This window comes from Microcaecilia unicolor, chromosome 3 (genome assembly GCF_901765095.1).
Source record: "Microcaecilia unicolor chromosome 3, aMicUni1.1, whole genome shotgun sequence".
In the NCBI taxonomy this organism is placed as follows: Eukaryota; Metazoa; Chordata; class Amphibia; order Gymnophiona; family Siphonopidae; genus Microcaecilia; species Microcaecilia unicolor.
In genome coordinates, this window is record NC_044033.1 from 305,832,461 (window position 1) to 305,850,137 (window position 17,677).

The 17,677-nt window shown below is 46.1% G+C and overlaps 1 protein-coding gene across 2 annotated transcripts in view; it reads right to left on the reverse strand.

Moving 5' to 3' along the window:
• SLC4A8 (solute carrier family 4 member 8) overlaps positions 1 to 17,677 on the reverse strand; it is a 492,841-nt gene that overhangs the window by 127,245 nt on the left and 347,919 nt on the right. For both annotated transcript variants that reach the window (XM_030198274.1, XM_030198272.1), the window contains exon 12: positions 14,098 to 14,272. In XM_030198274.1, the coding sequence (XP_030054134.1) occupies positions 14,098 to 14,272 (175 nt within the window). The remainder of the gene's footprint in view (positions 1 to 14,097; positions 14,273 to 17,677) is intronic.

Below are 17,677 nucleotides of genomic sequence, written 5' to 3' on the forward strand. Positions count from 1 at the left end.
CTCTGATTTCAGAAGGAGGAGGGATGTCTATGTTCAAAAAAATGGACGTTGTTATTTAGACTTACTTCCCCAGACAACAAAGTACTCTGATTGAGCAGTGCTCCACTGAAAGGATTAAGGGAAGTCACTCCCTTACCCCCCCCCCCCCCCCCGAATGCTAAACTGGCAAGAGATAATGGGCTGTGTGACTGCTTCAGGAAATATGGACGTTGTGAGAAAGGGGGTGGCAAACCGGAGGGGTGGTGGAGGAAAGGGCAATCTGTGCCCGCCAGGGATCAAAAGAAGAAAGAGTGGGACTATAAGAACTACAAGTCCCAGAAGCCCGAGCTGAGCAGGAAGCAGGAGTGGGAGGAGAAGTCCTCTCAGAGGGGGAAGGGGGAGGAGGTTGATTGGGAGATGAAGTCAGAGGGAGGGGATGAGGAACACCTGTGGGAGAAGGGAGTGGTGGAACAGATGGATTGGCAAGGGGGGGAAGGGGGAGGGGAAACAGAAGAAATGGATATCTCAGCATTTGCTCAGGGCCATGAGGAGAGGAGAAAGAGGGCTGTGTGTACTGGATAACAAAAGGTATGAATTCTTTAACCCAGTGGGTGGTTGTCAGGAGTTAGTGCTGACAAATGAGGGAGGTGGGTCTCTAGGTGTAGCCAGTATGCAGTGCTAAACCTAGAGGAATTCATACCGTAGGGGAAACTTTGGAACTTTATAGTGGTGCTTGAGAAAAGCTGAACTGTGTGATAAGCATTTGATTCTGAATAGAGACTCTAAAGAAAGGGGCCTGTGCCAGGAACAAGTCCCAGTCCAGAGGCCTGGTCGGGGACTTAATAGCCGGACTGGAAAGAACCTAGGCGGCTAGTCTATGAGGAGGGGGACTCCACCAGGAAACAGATACGTGCCAGTAGCCGGTAGGGGTTGGACTAGGGGGTGGGCTACTGGCTGGAGAGAACACAACTGTGTAAGCCTGAGGGAGGTTTGCATAACTTGCAAGGATTGCAGACAGCACGGAGAGGTGCGGCTGGATGGTAGACAGCACGGAGAGGTGCAACTGGAGAGCAGACAGCCCGGAGAGGAGCAGGAGTCTGACAGTGGTGCGGCTGGAGTACAGACAGCACGGAGAGGTGCGGCTGGATTGTAGACAGCACGGAGAGGTGCAACTAGAGCGCAGACAGCCCGGAGAGGAGCAGGAGTCTGACATTTGGTGGCAGTGGTGGAATCGGTCGAGCCCGAGTTCCAGTAAGCCGAGGAGGAGGACGGAGGATCGAGACGGACCAGAAAGCTGGGGAGCTTGAACCCGAAGGCGAACAAACCTCCTGCTTCCGGTGAGCATAGTGGGAGCAGGGGGGGGATTCGAGGGCGGAGTGGAAGTGTTGTGAAAGTCCACACTTGGGTTTTGTTTTCTCTTGTGTTTTCTTATAGGAAGAAGATCAAAGTTATCGGGATGGATCCGAAAGAGATGTTTGCCTTTATGACTCACCAATTTCAAAAGCAACAAGAGATGGCACATAAACTTATGGAGGAGTCGTTGGCAGCTTCCCGAGCACAGCAGCAGCCACTTTTGGACCTATTTCAGGAATTTCTGCGGACTGGAGGACGAATGTCCGGACCTAACGAAAGTGGGACAACCGTGCGGGGCGAAGGGGCTGCTGGACTGGTAGGACCTGTGGGGGTGAACTGGTTACCTTGGGGAAAATTAACTGAAGCAGATAATATCGAAGATTATCTGGGGGCCTTTGAGAGGGTGGCGGTGACAGCAGGATGGCCTCAGGAGCAATGGACCCTAAGACTAGCTCCTGCGCTGGCTGGGGAAGCTTTAGCGGCTTTTCGGGCCCTACCTACGGGCCAAATAACAGACTACCCAAGGCTGAAAGCCGCTATTTTGGATAGGTTTGGGCTAAGCAAGCATACGTACCGAAGGAGGTTTCGGGAGTTCAGGTGGGGGGAGGGAGAGACACCTAGGGTACTTGCTCAGAAACTAAGTGATTTGGCAGGAAAATGGTTAGAGCCTGAAAGACGGTCCATGCAACAGGTAATGGAAGACCTGGTGCTGGAACAGTTCTTGGAGTCCTTACCTAGAGGGCTTCAGGTTGACTTGATTAAGCGGGGCTGCAGTACCCTCGAGGAGGCAATCCAGAGCATGGATTGTTTCCTAGAGTCGCAGCATTGTGCCCACAGGGGAACCCCGCCGGGAGGGGGATTGGGAGGTCCAAAAGGGCATCAGGTTCCCGAAGGTAGGGGCATGAGAGTGTGGGAGGGGAGAAAAGGGGAAGAAAGAATGTGTTATCGTTGTGGGCGGAAGGGCCATGTGAGGAGAGACTGTGTGGTGAAGTTACAATTGGTGGCCGGAGGGGGAAAGGGGGGCAGGGAGGAGTTCTGCCAACGGGTAGAAGTGATGGGGGTGGGGGTGGAGGGGCTGTTGGATTCTGGAGCAGACCAAACTATGCTAGCCCAGTCCTTGTGGGAGAGGATCAGGGAAAAGGGGGTTGGGGGAGGGGGGAAGAAAGGGCGAGAGGTCACCATACAGTGTGTACATGGGACTTCCAGTAGGTACCCGTTGCGGCAGGTGAGGATCGTAGGACCTTTGGGGGCTCATTGGGTCTGGGTGGCGGTACTACCTAGGTTGCCTCAGGCCCTTATCTTAGGAAGGGATTGGCCCCCATTTTCGCAATATTTGAAAGAGAGAGAGGGGTTAGTGGTTACCCGGTCCCAACGGGGTGCGGAGGGGACGGAGCAGGCTTTGGCCCAGATATTTCCGTTTCAGATGGAGATATTGGGGAACCCGGGGAAAACCAGGGATTCGGGGGGGCATAGGAAGGCGGGGCAGCGTCAGCGGGCTCAGTCTATGAAAGACTTGGAGCAGACGGCGGATTTCCCTGAGGAGGCAGGGGAGGTGCAGGAACAATTCCCCTCTTTTAAGAGGGAACAGCAAGCCGACCCTACTCTGCAATATGCTTGGACGCGGGCAAGGGAGGGGGACAGGGAGGTGCAGGGACCTGGGTTTGTGATAGAGCAGGGCCTTCTGTTTCGGACACCTGCAGGAAACGGAGGAGAGGGGGGACGGAGCCAGTTAGTGGTGCCGAGGGGATTTAGGAATCTACTGTTACGGGTAGCTCATGATCATCCTCTGGGGGGACATAAAGGAGCTCAGAATACGGTTTCCCAATTGTTACGGCGCTTTTATTGGCCCGGGATATATAAAGAGGTGGAAAAGTATTGTGAGTCTTGCCCTTTATGTCAGAAGGTGGCCGAACAGGGTCCAGGGAGAGTCCCTTTACATCCTTTGCCCCGCATAGGGACTCCCCTAGGCAGGATTGCGATGGACATAATTGGTCCTCTTCCAAAATCGACTCGGGGGTTCTCCTATATCTTAGTAATCATGGATATGGCCACCAGGTTTCCTTGGGCCATTCCGTTACGAAGCATTTCGGCTAAAGTTATTGCTGCGGAACTTATTCACATTTTCTGTGAAGTAGGATTCCCTCGGGAGGTGCTGACTGACCGGGGGTCTAACTTTAGATCACGGGTTCTAGCACAGGTATGGGAGGCCTTCGGGATTGTTCACATTTGTACGGCTGCATATCACCCGCAGACCAATGGCCTGGTAGAACGTTTTAATAAGACCCTGAAGACTTTGCTTAGGAAGGGAGTGGGCTCTTGCACGGAGAAATGGGATCAATTGCTGCCCTTTGTCCTGTATGTCACGAGGGAGTGTGTGCAGGCCACCCTAGGGGTGTCGCCCTTCGAGTTGTTCTTTGGGCGGGCACCAAGGGGGGTCTTAGATATACTGAGAGAAAGATGGGTACCCCCGGAAGCCGAGGATAACACTGTAATATCTTATCTGCATGATTTAAAGGGGCGCTTGAGGCGGTTGGGGGTTTACTCTAGGGGCCGATGGCAGGCGGCTCAGCAGTATCAGAAGGCCGCCTATGATAAAAAGACCCGAGTCCGGGAGGTGGCGATAGGGGCTAAAGTGCTGATCATGGTCTCAGATAGTCCTCATAAATTTAGTGGGAACTGGAGGGGTCCGATGATAGTTACGAGGCGGTTGGGCCCAGTCACGTATGAAGTGAGGAATGAACGGGGGAAGAGGCAGACTTATCATATAAATTTGATCAAACCTTGGCAGGCCCGGGAGGTGTGTTGGGCGACTGCAGAGGATTTAACGGAGGAGGATCTCGGTCCTCAGATATCGGAGATGGATTCTAAAGGGGGGTTGCAGGTGGGAGAGGATTTAGAGGGACCCCAAAAAGATCAGATAAGGGCTCTTTTGGGAGAATTTAAGGATGTGCTGACTCCTTGCCCCGGGGCAACGAGATTGATTACGCACGATATTGTAACGGGGGAGGGAAAGGTAGTAAGGCAAAGACCGTATAGGTTATCACCCATGAAGCAGCAAGAGGTGAATCGGCAGGTTAAGGAAATGTTGGAATATGGGGTGATTGAGGAATCACACAGCCCCTGGGCCAGCCCGGTAGTGCTGGTGCCCAAGACCGATGGAACCTGGCGGTTTTGCATTGATTTTCGGCAAGTTAATGCTCTATCGGACCCGGATGCTTATCCCATGCCGAGGATAGAGGAACTACTAGACCGACTAGGGTCAGCCCGGTTTCTGTCAACGCTGGACTTAACAAAAGGCTATTGGCAGATTCCGCTCTCTACTGCAGCTAAGCCCAAGACAGCCTTTTGTACTCCTCTTGGCCTGTTTCAGTTCAGGCGGATGCCATTTGGCTTGAATTCAGCGGCGGCCTCTTGCCAACGCCTGTTAGATCAGGTGTTGAGGCCTCATCAGGCATATGCCGCCGCGTATCTAGATGACGTCATCATACATAGCCAAGACTGGGGGTCTCATCTTCTACAGGTGGGGAAGGTATTAAAGGCTTTTCGGCAAGCTGGGCTTACACTGAATCCCCAAAAATGTTATTTTGCACAGAGGGAGGTGAAATATTTGGGTTACAAAGTAGGAAATGGCCAGATAAAACCATTACAGGGTAAAGTCGAGAGTATCCAACTGTTTCCCCGCCCGGAGACCAAGAAATTGATGAGGGTTTTTTTGGGGCTAGTGGGATACTATCGGAGATTCATTCCTCACTTTGCTACATTGGCCGCTCCTTTGACCGAGATGTTAAAGAAGGATAGGCCCAACCGGTTAAGGTGGGGGGAGGTGGAGCAGGGAGCGTTTGTGGCCCTACGGCAAGCCTTGTGTGAGGAACCTGTACTTAGGGCCGTAGATTTTGATAGAGAATTTATTCTACACACGGACGCTTCGGGCACTGGGTTGGGGGCAGTGCTGTCACAGGTTTTTGAGGGGGAGGAACACCCAGTATTGTATTTGAGCCGAAAGTTGCTCCCTCATGAAACGAGGTATGCCACTATTGAAAGGGAATGTCTAGCCGTGAAATGGGCCATACAAAAATGTCAGTTCTATCTGGAGGGACGGACATTCAAATTGTTTACAGATCATGCCCCTTTAAAGTGGTTGTCCCGGATGAAAGATAGCAATGCCAGATTGATGAGGTGGTATCTGGCATTGCAACCCTTTCAATATCACATTGAGCATAAAGCGGGGAAGTTGTTGCCTCATGTGGATGTCTTGAGTCGGGTTGCTAGCCCGGGGAACGAGGGAAGGTTGGAAAAATGGGCTAGCAATCGCTTAAAGAGGGGGGTATGTGAGAAAGGGGGTGGCAAACCGGAGGGGTGGTGGAGGAAAGGGCAATCTGTGCCCGCCAGGGATCAAAAGAAGAAAGAGTGGGACTATAAGAACTACAAGTCCCAGAAGCCCGAGCTGAGCAGGAAGCAGGAGTGGGAGGAGAAGTCCTCTCAGAGGGGGAAGGGGGAGGAGGTTGATTGGGAGATGAAGTCAGAGGGAGGGGATGAGGAACACCTGTGGGAGAAGGGAGTGGTGGAACAGATGGATTGGCAAGGGGGGGAAGGGGGAGGGGAAACAGAAGAAATGGATACCTCAGCATTTGCTCAGGGCCATGAGGAGAGGAGAAAGAGGGCTGTGTGTACTGGATAACAAAAGGTATGAATTCTTTAACCCAGTGGGTGGTTGTCAGGAGTTAGTGCTGACAAATGAGGGAGGTGGGTCTCTAGGTGTAGCCAGTATGCAGTGCTAAACCTAGAGGAATTCATACCGTAGGGGAAACTTTGGAACTTTATAGTGGTGCTTGAGAAAAGCTGAACTGTGTGATAAGCATTTGATTCTGAATAGAGACTCTAAAGAAAGGGGCCTGTGCCAGGAACAGGTCCCAGTCCAGAGGCCTGGTCGGGGACTTAATAGCCGGACTGGAAAGAACCTAGGCGGCTAGTCTATGAGGAGGGGGACTCCACCAGGAAACAGATACGTGCCAGTAGCCGGTAGGGGTTGGACTAGGGGGTGGGCTACTGGCTGGAGAGAACACAACTGTGTAAGCCTGAGGGAGGTTTGCATAACTTGCAAGGATTGCAGACAGCACGGAGAGGTGCGGCTGGATGGTAGACAGCACGGAGAGGTGCAACTGGAGAGCAGACAGCCCGGAGAGGAGCAGGAGTCTGACAGTGGTGCGGCTGGAGTACAGACAGCACGGAGAGGTGCGGCTGGATTGTAGACAGCACGGAGAGGTGCAACTAGAGCGCAGACAGCCCGGAGAGGAGCAGGAGTCTGACAACGTTCATGGTGCTAAAATGGCTGACACACGTTCAAGTCTTGGAATATGAACGTTATGTACCCTTTTTATAACATTGATGTTACTATGCTGCCACATTACTGTTCATATCCCTGTTTTTGTCTCATTCAAATGTTATGTTTATGTTTATTCGTTGCTTCATTTACCGTCTTTATAAAGGAAGGTCAAAGCGGTTTACAACTGAAATATAATAAAATCAAAGGAACTACAAATGTTGATAGGAAAGGATACAAGATCACAAAGAGCAAACACACAGCAAACTACTAAATTAGATTTACCGATTTGTAAAATGGGTGATCATGCTGAACAAGCTCAGCGCATGGACGTCCATTTCTCCTGTATTTTGGAACAGGCTCTCCCGTTGGCAGATTTGTTCTAAAATACAAGTGCCATCAGCAATAACTTTGATGTCTCTATTCCGAGTTTAACGTCCTTTCTAAAATGCCTTTTCACATATCTAAAATACCAACAGGTCAAACAAGCACATAATCATTTATGCATTGGCAGTGGCGTTCCAAGGGGGGCTGACACCCGGGGTGGATCGCTGATGCGCCCCGCCCCCCGGGTGCAGCGACCCCCCCCCCCCGGGTGCAGCGCGACCCCCCTGGCGAAAGGACACCCCCACACCCCGGCAAAGGAACCCTCCCCCTCCCCCGGGTGCACGCCGCTGGGGGGGGGGGTGCCGCACGCCGGTCAGCTTCGTTCGTTTCCATGCTCCCTCTGCCCTGGAACAGGTTACTTCCTGTTCCAGGGCAAAGGGAGCATGGAAACGAACAAAGCTGACCGGCGCGTGGCACCCCCCCCCCCCCCCCAGCGTCGTGCACCCGGGGCGGACCGCCCCCACCTTGGTACGCCACTGTGTATCAGCACATAAATGTTTATGATGTGGAATAGCAAAATAAAATGTATATACCTGAACATAAACGTTTATGTTAGCCATTTTAGAAACAAAAACTTTTATCTTTCCTGAAGCTGTGTTAGTCTTTTTGTGAGCCCTTGGGCCCCGGCCAAGGCCTAGTATAGAGGTTAGGCCAAGCAGGCACTACACACTACCCCAGCTACCAAGCCTGTAGACACACGCAGCAACCAACTTGCACCTCCAGAAAAGGGAAGATAGAGCAATCAGGCGGGCCTCACGACCTATTGGGAACCCATTAACTCAGAATTCAAGCATACAGGCCTCACGGCCTAACTGGAACCGACTCATACTTAGGGAGGGGAGAAAGAGACTAAATGAGGGGTTCCCCCATGGGGACCGGAGCACCAGCAACACCCTTGGTGCTGGCAATCAAGGAGAAAGGGAAGCATACACAGAAACACGTCAAGCTATAGCCCACCACACACAAAGAAAGTGAGGGACTGTAATATAAGATACTGTAGGCAGAGACCCTAGGCAGACAGGGAAGGGAAAAGTCTGCAAAACGGAGTCCAGAGCCTAACACACACACACAGCACAGAAAGGGACAGTGATCTGTAATATAGGAGGTAGTACAGCAAAGAAAGGACTGAAACAGTCACAAAGGGAAGAGTGCAGTAAACAGACAACTGCCAGAAGCAGAGAAACTCGGCAGAAGCTCAGCACACACACAGCAACCAGAGGCAGGGAACACTGCAGACAATGGGTTAATCGGGAGTACAATGAAAGAGCAAACAAACAACCCCCACAGAGAGAAACAAAGGGTCCCGCGTCTGCTACAAGGACAGGACCTGCCAAGTAGAAAACAAACAAGGCACAAAGGGAACTCCGAAGGAAGGGGAAGCAAAACAAACTGGAAAAAAATGAGGTAGGAACTCACCACACAGCACCACAGCCAAACAGAGAAACCCAGGTGCAGTGAGAGAGGTAATTAGACACACTCAGGCAGCAGCCGGCAGACAGAGACAGAGCAACAGGAACTGCAAGCAAGGAAAGGAGTAACAACTCCATGCAAGCACAGAGCTAATAGCTCAGACAGAGCAAAAGTAAGGCTTCAGCAGAATTGGAGTAATGCCAAAGCAGGAGTTGTAGGGAAAGGTAAGCTTAAGTAGATCAGACTGACATCAGCTCAGCCCCTGACGGACCAATCAGGAGCGGTTCCAAGCATTCCCCTGTCTGACTAGCAGAATTCTAACAGAATCGTAACAAGCTGTCACACAGCCTACTATGTCTTGCCAGTTTGACTTTCAGCAGTTGGAGGGAGAGACATCAAGCAATGAGGGATTAAGGGGACAACCCTCCCAATCCCTGTTGTGGAACACTGCTTAGAAGCACTTTTCTGAAACCTAGATGCCCTAGGTAACAGGTATAAATCCCAATGTTGACTCCTCTGAAATGGGGAATAAACTTTCATTTTTTGGGCCCACCTTATACATGCCCAGACCGTACCCCTCAGCCATTTGCACGTTCTTCAGTTTTAGACGTGCATATCACAGCGTTATAAAATCAAAACTTAGACATTTGATTTGATTTAATAATTTAATATACTGCCTTACACACAAGTTTTAAAGCAGCTTACAATAACAGAAAAAGGCATAATACAATAAACAGATAAGATGACTGAAATTAAATCCCACCCATCAATATTCATGATAAAACCTCAGAAAAGGATAAATTAAAAGTCATCAAGGTATTTTGAAATATCAAAGTTTTCAAGGCTTTTCAAAAACTGAAGTAGCCATTTAAACTGCTAATCACATCAGACAGAGAATTCTGTAAGAATGGACCCACATAACTAAAGGCCAGGATCCTAGTCGATGACAATTTGACTGTCTTTAAAGACGGAAGTTGCAACAAACAACGATGTGAAGATCATAAAAATCTTGAATGTTCTTAAGGAGCCAATTTTTCAGAAAGATATTGTGGTATACCTAAATGAAAAGCCTTAAAAATAAGGCATAAAAGTTTGAAAGATATCCTAGCAGAGACCAGAAGCCAATTTAGTTCTTTCAGTATAAGAATACTGTGATCACATTGTTTGCCATTGACTATCAAACGTGCAGCCGTATTCTGAATTAACTGTAGTTTCTTGAGACTTATTTTTGTCAAAATATGAAAAAGCAAATTGCAATAACCGAGTCTGCTAGTTACAAGTGCATGAACACATAGGCGCCCGGTATAAGAGGCTTGGGCCAGAAGTGCAGCAAGGGCGGGGCGGGTTCAGCTCATTAACATCTCCCTCCCCCCCCGACTGGTGCGCGACGGTCCCGATCTTTACCCCCCCCCGTCCTCCCGACTAGTGCGGTGCCGCTCTCCCCCTCTGCTCCTGTCACGTCGTCTTTGAACGAGGCTTCCTTCCTGTAGCATCAGCAATGATGTAAGCGCCGTTGCTTTCAGCCTGCCCCGAAAGCCTTCTCTGGACAGCGTCCCTCCTACGCGGGAAGCTGTTCAGAGAGTGCTTCCGGGGCAGGCTGAAAGCAACGGCGCTTACATCATTGCTGATGCTACAGGAAGGAAGCCTCGTTCAGAGACGACGTGACAGGAGCGGAGGGGGAGAGTGATACGGTACCGCACTAGTCCGGGGGGGGGAGGGGAAGCGATGCCAGACAGACAGACAGACCGACCAAAGGGAAAGGGGGGTGGAGAGAGGAGGATGTGAGATGCCACATCTAAGGGGAAGAGGGAGGAAGGAAAGCAATGGCAGGGCATGGGAATGGGAAAAGGAGGGGGGTGGAGAAAGGAGTAAGAGTGATGGAAGCAAGAAGGGGAGGCAAGAGAAAGGTGGGATTCATGAGGGAGAAGAGAGATGCTTGAGGACGCTGGAGGAGAGAGAGAGAAAGTGGAAAAGTGCAGGGGAGAACCAGAGAGAGATGGGGTGAGGAAGAGGGGACATGGAAGAGAGCAGGGGAAAGCTAGGGACATGGAAAAGAGCAGGGAAGAGCCAGAGAGAGATGGGGAGAGAAAGAGGGGCCATGGAAAAGAGCAGGGGAGAGCCAGAGAGAAGATGCTGGGTGGAAGAGGGGTACAGAGAGAGAGATTAGTGGAAAGATGGCGGGAGAAAGAAGGGACATGGGCAGGAGAGAGAAGCTGCTGTGGAGCAACTGGGGGAGACCCTAGCTGTCAGACGGAGAAATGCTGAATGAAAGGAGGGAGAAAGAGGGAAAAGCTGGAAGGAGGGGGCAGAAAGAAGGAAGACACTGGACGTAAGGGTAGGGAGGGAAAGAGGAAAGACACTGGAAGGATGGGGATAGAGAGGACATGCTGAATGGAAAAGGGTCAAGAGAGAGAACTGTTTAGAAGGAAGGAGATATAGAGGGAGACAATGGATGGAAGGAGAAGGAGACAATAGACAGAAGGATTGGGAGAGGGTAATGGGTAGAAGGATGGAGAGAGAAAGAGGGATGACACTTGATGGAAGGGTAGGAGAGAAAGAGGGAAGGTGCTGGACATGGATGGATGGAGGGGAGGGAAGAGAGGAGAAATCTGGACATGCATGGAGTGGAGGGCAGGGAAAAAAGGAGAAATGTTGGACAAGGATGGAGGGAAGGAAAGACAAAGGAAGTACATGCACATTGATGGAGGGGAGGGGAGAAATGCTGGATATGGATGGAGGGGAAATTGCTGAATTTAAGGGCTGGATCGGAACACTTTGAGGGCAGACGCTGAAACTGGAGAAAGGATAGGGACAGGGCTACAGATGGTAGACAGGACGCATAAGGACACACAAGGACGCATAAGGACACAGGAGGATGGTGGACATGGTGAGAAAAAATATCAAATGGAAAGAAGACACTGGGACCAAAGCGAATAGAAAAACTAAATGATCAGACAACAAAGGTAAAAAAAAAGTATTTTATTCAGAATTTATTAACTGGAATATGTTAGCTTTTGGAAATGTGCATCTGTGATATTTTGCATGTAAGTTTCAATTTTTCTAGTATTGCTGCATGCTGAGTCTGACTTCTTGAGGTAACTTTCCAGTTTTGCCTTCATATCTGTTGTGTCATGTGTTTTTCATGTGTAATCAAGGTGCAGTATTCTACCAGTGTGTAGTATTTACAGCCCTTTTTGTTTTTTTTTTTGTTTCACTAGGTTTTAGAGCCCGGTGTAATTACAGTGCTGCCTTTCCACGCATAAGGTTGTAGCTCGTCCTGTCCTTGGAATTAGTGCTGTTATGGTTTGCTAAGGTTATGAGTGTGTTTTTGCACAAGTTTGTGTATAGTGTTTTGCAGTGGAGAGATTGTGTATTGGCCTTACTGAGGTGGCACCAAAACATCAGAAAGGGTTTTAGAGCCTAAATCATGACACACTACCTCTTGAAGGATCTACATATAGTCGTTAATAAAAGGAGCTCATTGTGAACACTATCCACCCTAAAAGGGTGTTTTGTGGCTCTACATGAGAATTGTGATATTATGATCCCTTGTTTCATATTGTTGACGGTCTGCATTTTCCATATGGGTGGTATATTGGTGTATTAGGGTCTGCCTAGTGTTATGGTACAGTAAGGTTCTGAGTGTGTTTTTGCACAAATTTGTGCATAGTGTTTTACAGTTGAGCGATTGTGGTTAGTATATGCTTTGAGCAACCACTTTATTCTTTGACATATGATACATATCTAATATCTAAATTTAATAAAAGGTATTAATTGTGACTTTTATTTTTATTTATTTTTTCTGTGTGTTATCAGACAATTATGGATTTAAGCTCCACCCCTGGCTCCACCCCTAACCCCGCCCCCTTTAGCCTCCCCAAACAGTTGGGCCACCGACCGCCTATGCATGAACAATTTTTATCAGATTGGACTGCATTAGAAAAGGTTTCAACTGACAAATCAGATGTTTTTGGAAATAGCATGAACTTACAATGCTATTGATATATCTGTCAAACTTCAGAGCATTATCACAATGGAATCCCAGATAACAACTTCATCTTTGAGATGAATCAATTTATTCTGCATCATTGGCTGAATAACAAGTGGTTTAGATTTCCAAGATAGCCACATTTATTTATTTATTTAATTTATTTGTAGCATTTGTATCCCACATTTTCCCACCTATTTGCAGGTTCAATGTGGCTTACATTTGCCGTAATGGCGATTGCAATTTCCGGACTACAAATCAACATTTCCAGACTACATCAACATTTAGAATCAACTCATGGTCTCTCAACCAGTTTTCCAACGTTACCAATTTACAATTCAAATCAGACATCACTTGACTGATTATATTGTACAAAAACAAGTAGTTGAATGTCATCCGCAAAAAAATGAAATTTATAATTCCAACTGTCCAAAAGCTCCACCAATGGTGCAATATATAAATTGAAAAGCAGAGGTGAAAGCAAGGAAGGAATCCTGAGGGACACCTCTCCTGAGTTCCTTAGGAGGACATTTATGTAAGATAAGCATTTAAGTGCCGGTTTATGCATGTCTAAAATGTGAATGGCACTTCTAACATAAACACCATAGTCTGTTGAATTTTCAGCAGGGAGGGTGTGCCCTTAAATCCTGAAAAACCTCTAATGAATTAATAGGGTTTTGTGAGACTCTCAAATATATAGTTACCAAATGACTCCATGTTATAGAAATGGGCTAAAATAGTTCTCACTTGACTCTCGTTGATTCTTATGGATTTATCATTCCAATTACAAATTCAGAGATAAAACAGAGCAAAGTCAAACAGGTCCAGCGTATCCCTAATAACCTGAAGTCATTTAGCTGTCTTACCGTAATGCATCTTCTTTATCTTCTCCAGATATAAGGAAAGTGATCTTTAGTTACACATCTCCCAGAAAAGGGAAGTTTAAGATCATTTTCCCAGTACAAGCTCAGAGTGGAGGTGAGGCATGATGGTAAATGGGATCAGCACCTGTTCTGCCACTTTCATTTGAGTTCACTCCTGGAGCACCAGCTCTCATTAGCCAGGCCACTAAATATATAATGTTAAATCTTAGATGGAAAATACTGGCAGTGCCTGTATACTTTCCATTCAGGAGAGCCACTGGTGACACCATGCAGCTGATACCAAGTATGAAAAAGAGATCAAGAAATGCAGAGTAAGACAGTCCAGGGGTGGGGTGGTGGGGGGACAGAGGAAAATATAGTTTGGAAAAAAGAGAAGGAGATAGAGGGATCACTTTAAAGTTTGACACTATCTCCAAGAAAGGAAGCAGGAGATAGAGGGATCAAATTAAAGTGTGACACTATCCCCATTTTCCTCACATCAAGCCCTGCATTGGTGACCCAGAGGTAAAGAACTCTTGATTTCAATAACACATATCAAACAGTGTGTCCCTAGAATGACTGTATGACAAAAGTTTAGAAAATAGTCTACTATTATATATTTTTTTTCTGTTCCAATATTTTTATTGTGTTTTGTAGTCAATAACAAATGGCTAAAATAAAATTAACAAACTAAGGTGCAGAAATATTGCACCAGGCAAACTAGGCATGCTGCTAGAGACCACAGACCACCCCACTTATTCTTTACATGTAACCCTTCCCCAAGCCCCGATCCTTACTATGCGTCCCTCGGTGGCTTCTCCAAGCAGACCCCCAAATGTAATGACAGGAGACATGCAGGCGCAATATAGGAATAGGAAGGAGGCCACGCACTGCAAGCTCAGAGCGTCCCTGTAGTCACTCAAATACCAGGGAGCCTTGCGCTTCACGTCCACAATTAAACCACCAAAAAACCTGTGGGGAAAAAGAGAGAGACAGAAAAAGAGGGATGGGAGCTGTCTAAGTACTTCAGTCAACGAACACATCAGTTTCACATGAAACTTTAAAGGGCCATGTGAGATACATGTCAGTCAAACCACCCTGGCGAGATTAGCAAGTTGGAGGCTGAGGTGACATCACCCACTGTCAATACTGGATATATGCCCATTAAGTCCAAAGTCAGATTTCTTCCAGGCTACGTTGCCTAACTGAGCCAAGCAGTGATGGATCTCATGACCTGATCAAAGACATGCAGAATAGAATCTCTTTTCCAGTGTAAGTTCTGGTATGGGTATTGCCATGGCTGTGGGCATTCAGTACATTCACATAGTGCATCTGCAGGAGCAGCACTGTGACAAACATGACTACATTGCTTGTTCATCTTGAAATGCTGCTTTAAAAATTATCAACAAGCATACAAAGAGCAATTTGATTGCCCCTGGTAGATAAGCCTGTCCAAAAGCTGTTCTCTTTTGCTTGGCTAAAAGTGGTGCAGATGTTCCCAGGAGATGCGTGTTGGTCAGGAGAATTATACAGCAAGTGTACATAGGATTTTCAAATGTATATAAGCTATTTTGCCTCCACTTAGTTACCTGCAAAGCAGCAGATGCAAAGTATGTGGATGATTTTAGACTGCACTTTTATAAAGGGATGTGCACACCCACTTTGGAGGTATTTTACTCATTTACACACAGATGTAGCCATATATGCATCTTATAAAATACCAACCCGCATAAAAGTACATGTTTTGCAGCGATGGCATATACTATAATAAATGTTACATGCAATCAACAGACAGACAATAACTTAAAGGTAGCAATATACAAACATATACACAAATAAATAAAATGAAAACTGAATAAAATCACCTAAAAACCTTGCCTAAAATAGAAAGGTTTAACCATCCTCATAAAATCAAGCAGATCATTTATAGTCCTCACTTCTAAAGGTAGAGTATTCCAAAGAAGTGGGCCTGCAATAGACATCAATCCCTGATTCTGTAAAGGTCTCCAAAAATTGTGCACACAAATTTAGGTGTGTTCCCGATTTGCACACACAATTTAATTGAAAAATAAAAGCCAATTAATCCAATTAGTGCCAATAATTGGCTTTTTAACAAGCAATTATTGGCACTAATTAGAATTGAGACCAATGCATAGGATCCATGCCTAAAATTTATACATGGTCCAAAACAGGGGGCATAGACATGGGAGGGGCATGGATGTTTCAGGGCGAAATGTGGGTGTGGCTTTGAGTTATACATGTAACTACGGAATACTGGTGTCCATGCGTAAATTTAGGCACAGCCATTTACACCACATTTTCATTGGTGCAAATCGGCATGCCTAAATTTACGTGTGACATTCTGCTTAAGTGTGTATGCTATAAACTGTGCCAAACTTTAGACGCAGCTTATAGAATGCCACTTAAGTGGGTCTTTTTGACACCTATTTTTTAAGTGCCAATTATAGAATTTCCCCCTAAACTTTCTCTTTAACTGACCAAATGTGTATGTTTCAGAGAAGAGACCAATAGTAACAACTGATTCTGGGATCATAATGGCACATAAAAAACAAATATTAATGGAAGAGGAAATGCTCTGGTCAATCTGGGTACCAATATAAAAGAGGGTGGACCAAAGAATTTCACTAGCCAATAGTAGGTTGAAGTAACTTTATTCAGCACCAGATATGTATGTTTGACCCGAAACAGGGCCGTGCTTCGACGGATCTACCGTCTGCTTCAGAATCAAACACTATATACAAAGTAAATAAATACATAAAAAGGTTAAAATACATAAAAAGGTTAAAAACAAAAACATGCTAAAAAATCCTTCAATTTGCATATAAAAACATAAAATCCAATAGAAATAACAATCAAAATAATAATGATAATAACACCAATGATAATAATAATAATGAAATTAGTAACAGTAAAAGCAATAACATAAATGGCATATTAAGTTAAACATAAAACAAAATGAGGACGAAAACATCATCAAAAACAATGCAGAAGAGAGTTCAGGAGTCTTTTACTAAGCCGCGTAAGCGTCTACAGGCGCCCAACATGCGCCAAAATGGAGTTACCGACCGACTACCACGCAGCTCTTGCGGTAATTTCATTTTTGACGCACGTCCAATACGTGCAACTAAAAAATATTTTTTATTTTCAGACGCGCACCAAGTGGCATTTGACGCGAGTAGGTCATTACTGCCCAGATTCTTTACCGCTAGGTCAATGGCTGACAGTAAGGTCTCAGACCCAAAATGGACGCGCGGCATTTTAAATTTTGCTGCACGTCCATTTTCGGAAAAAAGGCCTTTCTCACAGGCATGCTGAAAATGGATTCGCACGTGCCCAAAACCTGCGCCTACACTACCGCAAGCCATTTTTCTGTGTGTCTTTGTAAAAGGACCCCTCAATGAGCTATGTCAAGAGTAGTACCAGGACTAACCTTATGATGAAAATAACAAAATGTAGGTACAGAAGTAAAGAAAATATCTTGTAATAACATCTAAATTGAAATTAGGAAAAGGAACTGTTATTAAATCAGAAAAGGAAGAATATTGGAACACATAATTATCTAGCCATAGTATTTGAAAAAAAGTGAATGGTCAAAGACTGGTGACATGGTTATAAATAAAAATATATATTCATGTGACAATAAAAGAATATAATATATGAAAAAATGACCCAGGAGGACAAGGTGTGTGAACAGCATGGTCAGCATGTTAGTATACGTAATGGAAAGAAACAAGATATAAATATATAAAAAATTTAAAAAGATAAAAATGTGTATATAAATAGTGGGGGGGGGGGGGGGGGGTGGAGGAATGCAGTACAGGCTAAAAGAAAAATAATAAAAACTAAAATAAATAAGAGTATCACATCATGAACACTGTTGTACGGAACTAAAAACTGTAAAATGAAACTGAAATAAGGTGTGAAAAAGCTGACAAATCCACAGTGTTCATGATGTATGATACCCTTATTTTTTTATTTTTCTTTTGCCTGTACTGCGTTCCTTCCCCCTCCCTCATTATTTATATACACATTTTTATCTTTTTAAATTTTTTATATATTTATATCTTGTTTCTTTCCATTACGTATACTAACATGCTGACCATGCTGTTTACACACCTTGTCCTTTTTTCATATATCATATTCTTTTATTGTCACATTAATATATATTTTTATTTATAACCATGTCACCAGTCTTTGCCGTTCACTTTTTCAAATAATATGACTAGATAATTATCCTGCTTATTTTCGAAAGAGAAGGGCGCCCATCTTCCAACACAAATCGGGAGATGGGCGCCCTTCTCTCAGGTGCGGCCAAATCGGCATAATCGAAAGCCGATTTTGGCCACCCTCAACAGC